Genomic DNA, 15,794 nt, shown 5'->3' with positions numbered 1-15,794 from the left:
GTGAGTTAGCCCATGTGCTGAAAGCATCCTTGAGGCCTGTGGATATCAGTATTTTTTTTTCTTTTAGAGATGGAATCCCTCCTTATCGTGTGGGGAGTAAGAAACAGCTCCAGAGAGAAATGCATCGCAGTGTGAAGGCCAATGGCCAAGTGTCTCTACCTCATTTCCCGGTGAGTATAGTGGGGAGGCAGCTATTTCCTGCCGTGTTGAGTCCTGAAGAAGAGGGATGGGAGGTGGAGTCGGGAGGTATGGACAGGGTAGGAGGAGCGGTGCCCAGGGGCTCCTATGGGAAGAGGGGAGGCAAGGAAGAGTTGGACCAGAGGCATCACACATAGTCACGAGGTTCAAGACAGACCTGTTTTTTGAATCTTTACATTATGTGACTTGAAAAAGAGAAATTTCCTTCTGAAAAAGACTTTGAAAGAGCTCCTTCCTAGAAACCAAGTAGTGCCAGGGGATGACCATAGGATGGACCAACTGCATTCCCACTAGAATGGAAGTCCCCTGAGGGCACAGTTTTGTCCTGTCAGCCTCTGAATCCGGACTAAGAATAGTTCCTGACATAATGAGGTACTCAGTAAACACTTGGTTGAGTAAGTGCATGGGGTTAGAAGAATCTGCTGCCTTTGGAGGAGAGTCACATCCCTGGGCCTGTCTGCTGCTTGTACTGAGCGGCCATAGCTCTGTCACTTGAGCCATCCATTTGTCCGTGTAGCTGGCTACTTCTCCTACTGATGTGTCTGAAGGAGGGCAGCCGTTGCGCCTTGTCTGTTTCTTGGCTTACACTGGCTGGTGAGCCTATGCCTAACAAAGACTGAATGGTTTGGAAGAATGGATCTCCCGAGAAGATTCTTCCCGTGTGGATAATAAAGGTCTTCTGGAACCTTTCCCTTTTAATTGCATGTCCCTGCAAGCAGTCAGCACATGACACCTTTTACTCAAGATCCACCCTGTTAAATTTTCCATGTCAGGGCTGTACTTCTTAAAATAAGCTTGAGGTCTAGGTTGTAAGAACATTCTTCCTTAGGGAAGAGAAGAGAGGACTGGCTGAACAGCAGGTATCTGTTTATGAATCTTTCCTGCTAGCTTCAGAGAGACTCCAATTGGTCTGTCTGCTTAGGCTGGGTTCAGAAAATTAAAACATCACATTGCTAATCCCATGTTGCATTAGTACACAGATTGTATCTCTTAGGTGAAAGCTCATCACACAGACAAGGGCAGACTTCCCTTGCCCTAAAATCAGCATATCCAAACCCCTGTCCCCCAATAATACAAATGACCAAAATTGTTGACCCTGGGGTGCAGTGGGTATGTGTGTTAACAAAGAAAAATCCTGTGGCCCAGGCTCGTCCATTAGATGATTTTGTCCTGGGGTGTGCAAAATCGACCATCTCCACCAGGCAGGGCTTTGGTGGGAGGGAGGGTGGGGGTGACAGGGAGCCAGCCTGTGTGACAGTGGCAGGGGCCTTCGCAGGGGCCTCTCCCGTGTCTGTGGCTAGGTGGTTGCTGTGGCAAAGCCCATTTCTTTGACTGGGGAAGATATTAGCCTTTGAAAGTTGGCTTTCTGCTCCCCACACCCCCAAGCAAAGGGCAAAGCAAGGGGGAGATAAGGAGGCAAAGCAGTAGAGGGGGGTGGCAGGGGAAGTGAGATGACAGAAAAAGGACAGAAAGTTGGGCGGCAGGGGTCCTCTCTGTTTGCTGCTTTTGGCAGTGTTCTCGGTGCCTTTTTATATTCTGCACTTGATTTGGAGATGTTCCCTTCTCCCTTGATAGATCAGCTTCGGGCAGCCAAGCTCAGCAGTGTTCTGCTACTAGCCTGCAGCAGCTTTCTTCATTTTCTGTACAAAGAGATAGGGAGGAGGGGAGGAGAAAAACGAGGGAGATCGAGGACAGTGTTGAGACAACACCACCTCAAAGGTGCGCAGTGTGTGGCCAGGAAATAAATTACCGCTTCTTCTCTGATCTGGGGCCGTGTGACTCCTTCCCCCACCCCTTTTCCCTCCCCCACCTCCTTTCCAATCTTATTTTTTTAAATTTCCACCTCCCTTTCTGTTTAGACCACTTTCTCTTCCTTGACTTGATTTCGCTCCCCTCCCCACCTCAGAGGGCTGCTTTTTTTTTTTGATGTTTGACAACAGTCTTTGAAGATTTTCTACTTCAGAGTAGCTACTGATGGGCTGGTTGTACTACAGAGAGAACAAGCAGGGCCTCTCGGAGTGCGACCAACTGCTCCTGCCCAAGGCAAATGCTGGTGGGGACCATGGCTCTCCATGAGGCCGTGGAGGCAGCACATAAAATCCGGAGCAGCACCGGCCGCCTCGCTGTTAGCTCTCCACCCAAACATGGGGACGCTGCACGTGTTGCTGGGCCTTCGGAGCTCCAGAGCCAGCCCAGCCTGCTAACCGTGCCTGCTCCCTGTCCTCCTGCAACCTTAGAGAACCCACCGCCTACCGAAGGAGATGGCGCCGGTGGACCCCGCTGCCTTCGCGGCTGAGCTCATCTCCAGGCTGGAGAAGCTGAAGCTGGAGATGGAGAGCCGCCACAGCTTGGAGGAGCGCCTGCAGCAAATCCAAGAGGTATGCCAGCTGCAGGCCCCATCCAGCTGTGTGCCTGCGCACACGCGTGCATACGTGTGTGTGCACCTGTGTGCGTGTGTGTATGTGCATTGGCTGTGCATATGCATTCGAATGTGTACGCACTTCCCCGTGTGCACAAACCCAGGGCCTCTGCTGCTTCCTGGATCACTTCACCTTTTCCTCCTACCATTCCAGGATGAAGAGAAGGAAGGGTCAGAGCAGGTGCTGACCTCGAGGGGTGGGGCACCTGCCCAACCCCCTCTGTCACTCCTGCCCTCCAGCAGCTATGAGGAGGACCCACAGACAATTCTGGACGACCACCTGTCCAGGGTTCTTAAGACTCCTGGCTGCCAGTCGCCCGGTGTGGGCTGCTACAGCCCGCGCTCCCGCTCCCCTGACCACTGCCACCAGCAGTACCACTCCCTTCCACCTGGGGGCAAGCTGCCCCCCACGGCCACCTGCCCGCTTCTTCGGGTCAAGGGCTTCCTGACCAAGCAGACAACAAAGCATGTCCACCACCACTATATCCACCACCATGCTGTCCCCAAGACCAAGGAGGAGATAGAGGCGGAAGCCACACATCGGGTGCGCTGCTTCTGCCCCGGGAGCACTGAGTATTACTGCTATTCAAAATGCAAGAGCCACCCCAAATCTCCAGAGCCTATGCAAGGGGAGACGTTTGGGTGAGTGTCCAGTGGGCCATCTTGTCTTAGGTGGGACTTTTTTTCTAGCCTGAGCCCTGGCCAGTTCCAGGGTGGGGTCCACAGCCATGGGCATTTAGCCTCTAGGAGGGGGGCAGGGGCTACTGTAGGGTGGAGGGTGGCAGGTGCGTGGATCTTTCCTATCACTGCCCCCTCGCCAGACTGTCCAGCTCAAGAAGTCCTAGAGATTTAATGGGATGTCTGAGTTGGGTGTGGCTCTTGGTTCCCCACAGTGGCAGCAGAGGCAGTGCCCTGCCCAAACGAAACGGGAAAGGCACGGATCCCAGCCTGGCCCTGCCTACCAGGGAAGGAGGGCCCCCCAGCGGAGCTGGGGCCCTGCAGCTTCCTGGGGAGGAAGGAGACAGGTCACAGGATGTCTGGCAGTGGATGCTGGAGAGTGAGCGGCAGAGCAAGCCCAAGCCCCATAGGTAAACACTGCCCGCTGGGGTACCCACTAGGGAGGTATTTCGGGGTGGCTATTTCTGCAGTTGGCTGAAAACAAATGGGACTGTTTGCTCCTGCCATCTTAATATTAGACGTTGGACTGAGCAGACCACAAAAATGTCATGTTTTGGCAATGACCCGTAGTCGTGTTATGGTAGTTATTTTCTTCTCTCTCTTCCTCTGAAAGCAGAAGAGACGAGTTTCTATTGAAGTCACATTTTCCAGTTTTTCTTACCCAATTTCTTTCCTTCTGCTTTTTCTCCTCATTCTCATTCCTTGTTTAGTGCCCAAAGCACAAAAAAGGTCTACCCCTTGGAGTCTGCCCGTGCATCCCCAGGCGAACAAGTCAGCCGGCATCACCTGTGGGGGGGCAGCGGGCACTCCCGCATGGCCCCCCGCACGCACCCCTTTGCCCAGGATCCTGCGATGCCTCCCCTGACCCCACCCAACACTCTGGCGCAGCTGGAGGAGGCCTGCCGCAGGCTAGCCGAGGTGTCAAAGCCCTCAAAGCAGAGGTAGGTAGAGGGGGCGTCAGAGGCTGAGGCCGGGAGGGGTTAGGTTTGGAAGTGGCGTCCTGGCCTGTTGCCTATGGGGAGGGCCCTTGTCTTGCCTGGGTCCCAGACCCTCCGCCCGTAGGAGGCGCTGCTCTGGTTGAGAGTCTCCTTTCTGGCCTCTAGAAATTGTTCCTTTTAGTTGTATTTGTTCTGCCAGAGTTAAACTAGGATCTGTTTGCTAGGCAAGTCATGCCTAGAAATAGAAGCAGTTTCCTCACAAATCCCATTCCTCCCAAAGGTCTTCGTCGTTTAAGGCTGGTTAGGTGAGCAGATCAGTGGCCGTGGCTGGTGGAGAATCAAGTCTTCAGCCATTTTCTGGGGCTGAGAGTATCCCATTCTAGCTCGTGGCCAGTGTAATGGCTGCACCGAGATGCCTTCTAGGCCTCCTCCAGCCACCGCTAACACGGAGCCTCGGTTGGCTGAAGAGAGGGATGAAAGTTGGGTCTGCATTTCTTCAGGAGGCCGAAGAGAGTAGTTCTCTGTCTGCTCCCAGTTGCCGTGGGGACAGTAGTGCTCCTCTGAATCCCTTGCCCTGCCCTGGCTGTGTCCTCAGGTGCTGTGTGACCAGTCAGCAGAGGGACAGGAACCACACTGCCACTGGTCAGGCGGGAGCCACAGTCTTCTCCACCCCAGGCCTGGCTCCAGAAGAGTGAGTGTCTTTACCTGGCATTACTGAGACTTGGCAAGTAGTGGCTGACGTGTCGGGGTTTCCATCACAGGGAGTCATGTTTTTGTGAAACTTTTTTTTTTTTTTAAATGGTGCTGGGGATTCAACTTGGTCTTGCCACTGAGGTACACTTCCCAGCCCTGAGTCGCTAAGTTGCCCAAGCTGAGCTCAGTCCTCCTGCATCAGCCTCCAGAGTGCTGAGATTACAGGGGGTGCCACCACACCCAGCCTTGGAACTCTTTCTTTGTATATAAAGTCACCTTGGTATTAACACTAGTGATGAGCAGCAATAAACACAGATGTGCCTGCCACCCATGAAGATTATGGAAAACTCATCTATACTGAAAATGCACCCCAGGTTCTCTGGGGCTCATGGGAACCCGTTGGTGGATAGGTAAAGGGGACCCTGAGTCCATATGCAAAAGTCGTCTTTCGTTCAAGTTGGTGGTACTGGAAGCATCTCTGTATTGCCCTGGAGTAGGAAGGTGATTCTCCACCTGGGGTAGATGCTTCGAAGACCATCTTGTGTTTTTCTTAGGGAAAACAGTAGATCCTCCAAAATTAGGACACAATTCTTCTTACAGTTTCACTTGCAGAGTAAACTCAGAAGCCTGGCTCAGTTTAATTACAGGATGGTGCATTTGAAAAGAAAACTGCTACAGAGCTCTAAATGATCTAAGTGTTCTTTTTAGCCTCTTCATCCTGATCAGTGAGTAGAGTTTGAAATCTGGGTATGGTGGCTCATGCCTGTGATCCCAGCATTGGGGAGACTGAGGCAGGAGGTTTGCTTCGAGTTCGAGGCCAGCCTGGGGTACTCAGTGAAACCTAGTTTAAAAAAACAAAACAAAGAAAGAACTGTTGAGTAAACTGCCTTCTAAGTCTATCAGCTGTCTGGGCCAACAGCTTATATTTTGAAAGTCGCTCTTCACAAACTCAGAATAAATGACTGTGGCCTGACTCCCTCTAGTTGTGTTTGTTCTGCTGGAACAAGGTGGGCTTCAGGGATTTTGAGTTCATGCATCCCCGGAGGTGCCCCGCTCAGGCCTTCCCTCTACAGCACCCCCTGATGGGGGAGAGCCCTGTGGCTCCCCGATACTTTGTGGTCTTTCTTCCTCACTGCTGAGCACCTCAAGTGCTACCTGGGGTTTTGTTCCTTGCAGTGCTGGAGATCAAGGCCAGGGCCTCAAGGCCAGGGCCTCAAGGCCAGTGCTCTGCTGCTGATACAACTCCAGTCCTGAGTACCGAATTTGTGCTAACCGGAAGGAGACTGCTATAAGCTCCCATTTCATGGCAACAAGGGAAATGATACAAGTTGGCACAACCAAAGGGAAATCATCCCTTCATGCATACTCTACAGACTGTGGGATTGGATTATGTATCTACCAGTCAGTGCTATGAGGCCTGCCCCAAGCTTCCTTTGCTGTCACACCTGTAACCTTAGTGCTAGGAGACGTGTGCCTGTGCACGTGCACGCAAGCGCATGTGTGTATTGTATTGTGTGTCTGCTTTAAGATGCTAAACGTGTTGCATTCCATCTTATTTTCAGTCACAAAGAGCCGAAGAAACTGGCAGGTGTCCATGCACTTCAGGCCAGTGAGTTGGTTGTCACTTACTTTTTCTGTGGAGAAGAAATTCCGTACAGGAGGATGCTGAAGGCTCAGAGCTTGACCTTGGGCCACTTTAAAGAGCAGCTCAGCAAAAAGGGAAATTATAGGTAAGAGTCCTGTGGCTTTTTTCTGCTCCAGAGTTCATTCACAACCCAGGGCTTGAGCCTGGAGCAGCTCAGGGAGGGCCAGCGGAGGGGCTTAAGATGTTCTTGGGGAGGGCGTTCAAGAGGGCCACCACCGGGCTCCTTCTTTCCTCTCCCCTCATCTCTAGCAGCAGTTGTGCCGCAGCAGCCACAAGAGGAAGGCTGCTGGGCTGCCCAGGCTTTTCCCTCCAGGTGAACAACATTGAGGGGAAAAGGAGCAGCAGTTTGCTTTACCAGGAGAGCTAGAGTGGCTGTGTAGCCAAGGCACTGCCTGATGTTGAAGGCCTTGGGCTGGGGGTGTGGAGCAAATTGATGGTGGGGGCTTGGAAAGAACCCCAACACATCTCCCCTCTGGGTTTGGGACAAGGAGAGGCCTCTGTACTGGAGCCTCAGAGAAGGGCAGACACTTTGACTGAGAAAAGACAGTTTTTCTTACTCAGCCTGTCTGCCTGAAGAACTTCCTCCCCAGGCTGGACAGGTCCTGTGCTCTTTGGTCCATAACAAATAAGGCGGCGGAACCTGTGAATGGGCCCGGCCACTCCTTCGGCCTGGGCCTGGGCCTGGCACTGCTGTGTTCTCCCTGGGGCCTTGGGAAGGGAACTTGACCTGCAGCCTCCCTTCCTCCTCCGAATAGCAGAGGTTCCCTGACCTTGCTGGGCCCTTGGCAGACTTCGGGAGCAGAGGAGGAAGAGGGCCGGCCCTGGCCCATTTCTCAGTCACCTTCCTCTTAATGAGGGGCAGCTGGTGACTGGGCCTCAGTTCACCCAGAGTGCTGCCTGCCCTTTCTCCACGGCCTTCATCCTGTTCACGTGGGCTCTGCTGGGGCCAGGGCACTAGGTCAGGGCACCCTGAGGGGCTGCTCATCTTGGGATCTGCCCCTGTAAGGAGTGCCGCCCTCTCAGATGTGTGCCCTGGGCCCTGGGCAGGGTCACAGCCCATCCCCAGCAGGTGTTGATCCACTCTTGCCCTCCAGATCCAGAGGGTGAGTGGAAAACCTTTGTGGTAGCAGCCTGCCAGTGGGCACTGGCTCCTGGCCACAGCTGCGCCTCTGTGGGGCTTAGACCCCTTCCTTCCCTCCAGGGGCTGAGACCCCTGTCCTGTGTAGCTTTCCCAGCCGCCTGCTCTGTCACTTGGGACAGGGCCAGCAGTGGTACCTTTCGCAGGGGGAAGAGCTGGAGGATGGGCAGGGCCCTGCAGGTGACTGACCAGCAGGGCGTGTGGCTGGGCCCAGATCATTCCCTTTTATACCTGGGAAGAGACGATTCTGTAAAGTTATCAAAGGGACTGGGGAGCGGGCCTGGCTGCTGCTTCTTTTAATCTTGAAAAGACACAGGTGAAACTAATTACACAAGTGCGCCCCTCCAGGGATTCATTCTGATCTTGGCTTTGACTCGGCTGGACTTTGAGGGGAACTGCAGGTGACCTTCATGGGAGGAGAGCCATGGAGCGCCGAGCAGAGGCCTTGCCGGGAAGGTGCCTCGCTCAGCCGCTCCGGCCACATCTGGCTCTGATTTTTTTCCTAAGGCACATTTAATAAGCCTGGCTTTGAAGCCCTGGCCTCCCTTTAATGCACAAAGACTTGTACAAATGGTCGACTCTCAAATTCCTTCCTGATTGGATCAGGCTGTGGGAAGCTCCTCCCAGCTGCCTTATCTCTGCCAGGCCTCAGCTGGACTCAGTGCCCTCCTAGGAGGGGGGCGGCACAGGGTGCTATGCCTGCACCCCCCAAGCAGGGCTTGGGCCCCAACATCTCAAATTGGTGCCCCCCCTCCCCCACAACCCCAGTAAAGGAGCCCAGTAAAGTGGGGTTGGGGCTGTGGAGCAGGGACCTGGGCTATGTTGAGTAATCTCAACATGGCAGGGGTTCAAAAAGCAAACAGTCCCTCCAGACGTGCCAGACGCTATTGGTGCCAGATGTCAGAAGAAAGCAGCATTTGCCACATAAAGCATGTTGCAGTGGAAAAGCCCGTTTCTTAAGAGAAAACGAGGGCAGTGCAGCATGTTTGAAGTCCTGGGGGCGGGGCCCAGGGAACGTTGCCCTCTCCTTGCTGGAAGGGGGTACAGTTATGTAAAAGGCCGTTGCATGTTTGTTCGGGGTGCCGTGAAAGCCTGTCTTGGTAAACCCCAGAAGAGTAGGAGCTGGGAGCTGAGAATGGCATTGGGATTGGAGCCTCTCCTTTGCAAAATGACTTTCCCAGCGTCCCAGCATCCCAGGCCCCAGGGCACAGCCCTCCCTGTACTCTTGCCGTCTGTCCTCACAGGCTCTCCAAAGAATATTGACCCCCTGAATGGTGAAGTGTTCCCCCACCGGCCAGCTCCGCTGGCCAGGACACTGAAAACAAAGGCCCTGAGCAGAGCCAGCTGTTTCCTTGTACTTAGCCTTATCTTCTAAGCAAGCTTTTGGCTTACCTTCATTAAAGTGGAAAAAATTTAGAGAAGTTAATTTCTTTTTTTTTTTTAAAGAGAAGACAAAAACCAGCTCTAACTCTGAGACTCATTAAAAGTTTTAGAGGCTCCCCCTGCTCCCAGGGGACTGTGACCTTGCCTCTGCAAGTGGCCTTTATGGGGCTGAAAGTAACAGCTTGCAGGGGTGAGTTGGATCTGTGTGAGGGGTCTCTGTTGGGGATGCAGTGGGAGAGGCCTTGCTTGGTTTCTTCCAGGGGCCCGGGTTGGGCCTGGCTGAGATGGCAGTTGCTTAAAGTGTGACTCCTGAGAGGCTGTCATTTCCGCCGTGCAGTTAAAAACAGCTTTAGAAGCAGGAGTGCTGGGCAGGGGGCAGAGGAATCTTTAACCAGGGGCATAAGAGGGAGCCCTTAATGTTTGACCCTGCAGGGGTGGGAGCAGAGCGGAGGCAGGGACGTGGGGACAAACAGGAGGCTGGGGTGGAGGGGTGGGGAGGATGCCAGTCTGTGACTGCCCTGGCCGCCACTGGCTGTGCCAGAGACCGCCATAGTGTTGGTGCTTGGGCCTGGGAGGGTGGGCAGGGCCAGAGGCCCCCAGACTGAGAAGCTACAGGTCTGCTCTCCGCAGGCTCCTGAAGGTGCAGGCTCCACAGGTGAGGCTGGGTGAACTTGGAGCTGGGGCCTGGTCTCTCTGAAGAACCCCACCAGGCATTTGTCCTTCCTGTTCTGCCTCTCATGCTGGGTGTGCATCAGGTAGGGGCACCGGGTGGCTGGTGCAGACTGCACCCAGAGAGTGCTGGCCTTCCTCCCAGTGTGTCCTGTAGGCAGCTCCAGTTGCCCCTCACATCAGGTGTGGCCAGCAGTTTGCAGGTGCCCCTGCTCTTGCAGAGGTACACTTCAGTTCTCCATGCTGGCATGCTTTCTTTAAAACAGCCTAGGACGTAGTTTCAGCAGGCTTTTCTGGTTTTCTTTTTAAGGTATTACTTCAAAAAAGCAAGTGACGAGTTTGCGTGTGGCGCAGTTTTCGAGGAGATCTGGGATGACGACACAGTGCTCCCCATGTACGAGGGCAGGATTCTGGGCAAAGTGGAGAGGATCGACTGAGCCTCGGGCACCTGGCTTTGGCGAGCCGTGGGGGTGACCTGTCTTGGACCGAAGCGGCAGCCACAGCTATTTTGAAGAAATATAAAACCAGTGAAGAAGACAAAGTCTAGGGAAGCATTGGCCACTGGGCCTTCGGAAGGGTGGGGAAGGTTGATCTTCATTTTTCACGAACTGGGTACTGACATAAGAAAATCTGAACTATTTATTAAAAACATGACCACTCTTTGGCTATTGAAGATGCTGACTGGGTTTGAGAGACTGCCATACATAATATATGACTGCCTAGGGATCTGAAATCCATAAACGAAGAGAAACTGTGTATAGCTTAGCTGAACAGGAGTCCTTACTGATATTTATTGAACAATTGATTACCCCCATCCCCAGTTTATGGATATGCTGCTTTAAACACAGAAAGGGGAGAGAGAAAGTTTTAATTCTTCTGTCTGAACTTAGGAGCTGAGCTGGGAGTGCATAAATGATTTCTTCATGCTTTGCACTGCATTTCTCCAAGTGAAGACAGACTTGGAAATGGTGCCCTACCGTTGACCCATGCAGAAATTGGTGCATTTTTTCCCCCTGTGCTGCTCTATTTGTCATAAAGGTCTTGAGGGCTGGCTGTGCTGTGACTTCATCACCATTTTGGGTTTGGCTTGTGGATGGGATGATCCATCATGAAGGAACAGGGAGCCCCATCCCGGGGCCCAAGATTCACCCTGGGACCAAGGTGTCCCACCTTCTAGCCCTCTAGTCCCAGGGCCCAGTGGCTGCTGCCTGCCTCAGCCACTGTCTTGTGGTTCAAACTTGTGCTTTTAGTAAAGTGACAGTTCCTTGTAATTTTTTTTAGTCTTTGGACCACAGCCATTCGCGGAAGTACCCCAGCCCACCCCACAGAGACACGGACAGTTGCAGGGAGGCCTCGCCGCACCTTTGGTCCAGACGCCCTTCCTTTGCTGTTTGGGTGTGCGTGCTAAGTTAGTCTGTGCATTCTGTTCGCCATTGTTACCTGTACCATGCGTCTGTAAATAGTGTACGGCAAAAGAGTAGTAACCCACTATCTCTAGTGCTTGACTTTGAATCAGTACAGTACCTGTACCTGCACGGGGACCTGCTCCGTGTGTCGCCCTATATTGAGGGCTCGAGCTTTCCCTTGTTTTTTGAAAGGGGTTTATGTATAAATATATTTTATGCCTTTTTATTACAAGTCTTGTACTCAGTGACTTTTGTCATGGCATTTTGTTCTACTTATACTGTAAATTATGCATTATAAAGAGTTCATTTAAGGAAAATTACTTGGTACAATAATTATTGTAATTAAAGAGATGTAGCCTTTATTAAAATTTTATATTTTTCAAAACTTTGGCCTTATCTTTGAAACTCGAGGGTGGGAGCAGGACCAGGAGATCCTGCACTTGAGTTCTTCTTACTGGGGCCTCTAACCAGCCCCCTGCCCGTGGGGCCTCCCCGAGGCTTGGTTTTCGTTATGGAGCAGCTGTAGATCCCTGCGTTCAAGCCTCTTCCTGCCAGGTGTATATCTCCAGGCTGGCGAGGTAAGTGTGGGTGATGGAGCTGAATTGAGGTCCTTTCAGGAACACTAGTATTTCATTTGGTGTCTCGGAGGTGAAAAGCCTTTCCGAAAATGGGTCTCTACCCCTGGAATGGCCAGGTGAGGTCAGTGGGCTCTGAGGTCAAGGTCAGCCAGCTGTCTTTCCCATGCTGGGGTTTGATCCCCACACAGCTGCCTACTGGTCTCATCTGATCACTATCTTCTGCCTGCAGTGAGGTTCTGGGCTGGTCCGATGTCAGGAACAAACAAGTGATTGGGGGCAGGGCCAGAGACTCTGCCCCTCAGTGGACAGGTGTGCTCCAGGCAGCTGTGAAGTTGGCCCTCAGCTGTTCACTCAAGCATGCATGCCCTCCCCATGTGCTGAGCTCTCCAAGAGCCACACTGCTTCCAGAGAGAAGTCTACTTAAAGTCCCATGATGAACCGCTCCCCCGCCCCAAAAAAACTAGGTAATTACACTTAGACTTATATGCTGAGTTTTCATGAAGTTGGGCTCTGCTGTGATCTGAGTTGAATTTTTGTCCCTGCTGCCAACTGGATCAGGCTGGCAGGATAGAGTAAGGCTGAGGCGTTGGCCTTGTAGGTGAGGGGTGGTCGTGAACGGTACTCAGCATAGTAGCAGCTTTCTGACTTGGCCAGGGTGTGCGGGGAGCAGTTCTAAGAAATCCTAAAGGATGAATAAACGGAACCTGTTGTGCAAGGTGGGGACACAGGTTTATGAGTGACATTTTCATCTCATCCAGTGAGGAGAATAAAAAGGTAAGGGCTCAGACGAACCTGGGCTCAAATCCCAGCCCACTGCCCTCTTTGTGGCTGTGCACTTAGCATCTTAGCTGCATTTGTGAGAGTCATAGCTAGACTACTGTATTGTTTGTGTTTCTATTTTTCAAAAAAAAAAAAATCAAGATTTTGTACTAAACACAAGATGATATATATCCTCTTAAATTTTTTGTCCGTTAAGTTTATTGGTACATTTTAGGTATAAAATACAGTTACATTCATCATTGGGATCTTGTACCATTACATGAGTATCTTGGTTCTTATTTTTTCCCCTTCCCCTGCCCTCCCTTCGTCCCCTTCACCCCTCCGTATTTGCAAAGACTTTGTTTCCATTTTTTTCCTTTTCTCATACTTTTTCTTTTCCCTTCTTTCCTTTCCCCTACCCCTCCCACTTCCCCTGCTCCTTTAGACCTTCTCTTCCTATTACACAATATCAATTATACATTTTTAAAATTACAATATCAAGATGTAGGAGACATTACCACAGACTTTACAGAATTTGAAAGGATATAGAAAGCCTATTACAAAAACCTTTTTTTTGAAATAAATTTGACAACTTCTAAGAAGTATCTTTCAAGACAAATTAATGGAACTAACTCAGAAGGAAATATAAAATTTGAATAGCACCTATGAAAGAAAGTATATTCCTAGCTTGAAAACCTACCTATATGACAACAACAGGCTCATATATATTTTAACTGATAAATTATATCAAACAAAGCAGAAAAAAGAAAGGACACTTCTCCCCTCATTTTAGGAAATCAACATTGTGCTAATACTAAAACTGAATAAAGATAATAGAAGAAAAAAGTATGAACATAGGTAGAAATTTGTTTAAGAAACAAACTATTAGAAGCCAGATTTGGCAGTATGAAGAAAGTGGTTTTGTTATAGGGATGGCAGTGTTGGTTCAGCATTGGAAGATCCACCCCCAAAAGTCATCATTTTATCACAGGAAAGGAAAAAGCCATATAATCCTGTCGGTAGTTGCAGAAAAAGTATTGGACTAAATTCTATAGCTGTTTATGGTAAAAGCTATCAGGAGCCTAGAAGTAGAACAGAACCTTCTCAACAGATCAAAGACATGTACTCCATACTTCCAGCAAAAACGCCTTATATGAATGGAGAAGATACAATGTTTCTCCCTAAGGTGGGGAACAAGGGCAGATATGCCTACTCTTCATCTGTCCATTAAACTTTGAAACCTAGGCCCAAACCGAAATAGTCTGGCAATAAAATGACACAATTAGGATAGGATTGGCAAGGGAGAAGCAAAATCTTTATATGTAGATGAAGTGATCATCTACAGAGAAAATACTAAGAAATCTCTAGGAGCTCCTAGAACTTGTATTTGAATTTAGCAGGATTAGAAAACACAAGGTATATATAAAAATTCAGGTCTATGTATAGTTGCTATAAATGAAGAATTGGATATTGAAATTTAAAAGTTATGTACAAGTACAAAGGACCTAGAAAAGTAAAAAGAAAAAGGAAAAAAACAGTGTTGGAAGACATTTAACACCTAATTTTAAGACTTCCTCTAAAGCTACTTTAATTAAGGCAGTTTTGGTGTAAGGAAAGACATACAGATCATTGGAATAAAACAGAGAATCTACAAATAGAACCACACATAGGCTTTTAAAACTTTTAACTTCATCTCCCTAATGAGTGTATAATTCAATCTTGTTATTATATTGATTAGTATTTTTCTGATTCTAGTGTTGCACACCTTTCCTTGTGCTGTACTGGCTATTTATCATCTTCTTGTGTCTACTTTTTAATTGGGTTGTCTATTAATGAGCTCTAAGAATTCTTTATATATTCTGGTCATAGGTTATACGCATTGTGAATATGGTCTGTTTAAGGACTACTTTTCATTTTAACGATGTCATTTAAAGTTCTAAATTTTGATGGAATCTCATTTATCAATTTTTTCCTTTTATACATCATGTTTTTTGTATCCTAGGAAATTCTTGCCTACCCTAAATTCATAAACATTTTCCCTTATAATTTCTTCTTAAAGTTTTATAGTTTTAGTCTTTCATATTTAGGTTCACAGGTCCTTTCAAGTTATTTTTATGTATGGAAATAAAGGGTTGAGGTTAATTTTTTATATGTGGATACCAGATGTTCTAGTGCCATTTGCTGAAAACACTACCTTTTCCTCTGCTCTTGAATTGAGTTTATATTCTATAAAATGTTAATGTTAAATAATCTTCCTCTTAAATTTTTAAGTGTACAACAGTACTGTTAATTACGGTGACTGTCTATGGCCATACCACCCTGAAAGCACCTGATTTGTCTTAACTACAGTGACAGAATTGTACAACAGATACCTAAAACGTACTATTTGAAACTTTATGCTGATTGATGGGCAAACCATTACCCTGCCCCCAAGATCCTGACAACAAGCATGGTCCTATGACTTATTTTAGATACCTTATGTAAGTGAAATCACGCAGTATGTATCCTCCTGTGACCTGCTTATTTCACTTAGCATAATGTCCTCAGGGTTTATCCATGTCACTGTTAGGGTGGGAATCCAAAATGTCCCCCAAAAGCCTCATTGTGTTGAAGGCTTGCTTGCTGATAGGCTTTTGTAAAGTAATTGACTCATGAACCTAACTATTAGTGAGGTAATCCACTGATGGGATTATAATTTGATGGTATTATTGAGAGGTGATGGAAACAAGATGAGGAAGGGAATAGAACATAGGGACATGATCTTGGGGACTATACATTGTTCCTGGTTGCTTTCTGTCTTGCTCATTTGCTTCTACTTCCTGGCTGCCTGGTAGGGTGTAGATGGGCATAGGGGCATAACTTTGGGTACATATATGGCCCCTTGTTCTTTAGTGGTGCTACTCCCCTGCTGTACTTTCCAGTTGCCAAAGACACCCTTCTGCTATAATGTTTTTGCCTTGGAGCCAGCCAGCCATGAACTTAATCCCCTGAAACTGTGAGCCAAATTAAACCTCTCCTTTAAGTTGTAGCTGTTGGATACTCTGTTTCAGTGATGAGAAAGCTGATCAATAAAGGGACAAAAAGCTGACTTATGGTCACATTGCAGGATTTTCTTTTTAAAGGCTGAATAGTGATCCATTGAGTGTAATAACACATTTTCTATAGCCAGTCATTCAACAATGAATATTTGATTGTTTCCATATCTTGGCTACTGTGAATCATGTTGAATGAGTATGGAATTGCAGATAATTCTTTGAGATCTTGATTTCATTTCTTTTTGATAAGTACCC

At 49.0% G+C, this 15,794-nt stretch overlaps 1 protein-coding gene across 1 annotated transcript in view; it reads left to right on the top strand.

The window, feature by feature from the left end:
- Nucleotides 1-11,552, top strand: part of Axin2 (axin 2) — a 28,775-nt gene extending 17,223 nt beyond the window's left edge. Inside the window, exons 3-10 of the mRNA XM_013067630.3 lie at nt 68-170; nt 2,436-2,576; nt 2,772-3,259; nt 3,511-3,705; nt 4,006-4,236; nt 4,829-4,924; nt 6,489-6,656; nt 10,072-11,552. Of these exons, the coding sequence (XP_012923084.1) occupies nt 68-170; nt 2,436-2,576; nt 2,772-3,259; nt 3,511-3,705; nt 4,006-4,236; nt 4,829-4,924; nt 6,489-6,656; nt 10,072-10,198 (1,549 nt within the window). The 3' untranslated portion in view covers nt 10,199-11,552. The remainder of the gene's footprint in view (nt 1-67; nt 171-2,435; nt 2,577-2,771; nt 3,260-3,510; nt 3,706-4,005; nt 4,237-4,828; nt 4,925-6,488; nt 6,657-10,071) is intronic.
- Nucleotides 11,553-15,794: the final 4,242 nt, after the last annotated feature.

Source organism: Heterocephalus glaber, unplaced genomic scaffold (genome assembly GCF_053883595.1).
Source record: "Heterocephalus glaber isolate CG9 unplaced genomic scaffold, H.glaber_assembly_v1.0 deba00000937, whole genome shotgun sequence".
Lineage (NCBI taxonomy): Eukaryota > Metazoa > Chordata > Mammalia > Rodentia > Bathyergidae > Heterocephalus > Heterocephalus glaber.
Note: the sequence above shows the minus strand (reverse complement) of the source record. Positions and strands in the feature narration are given on the sequence as shown.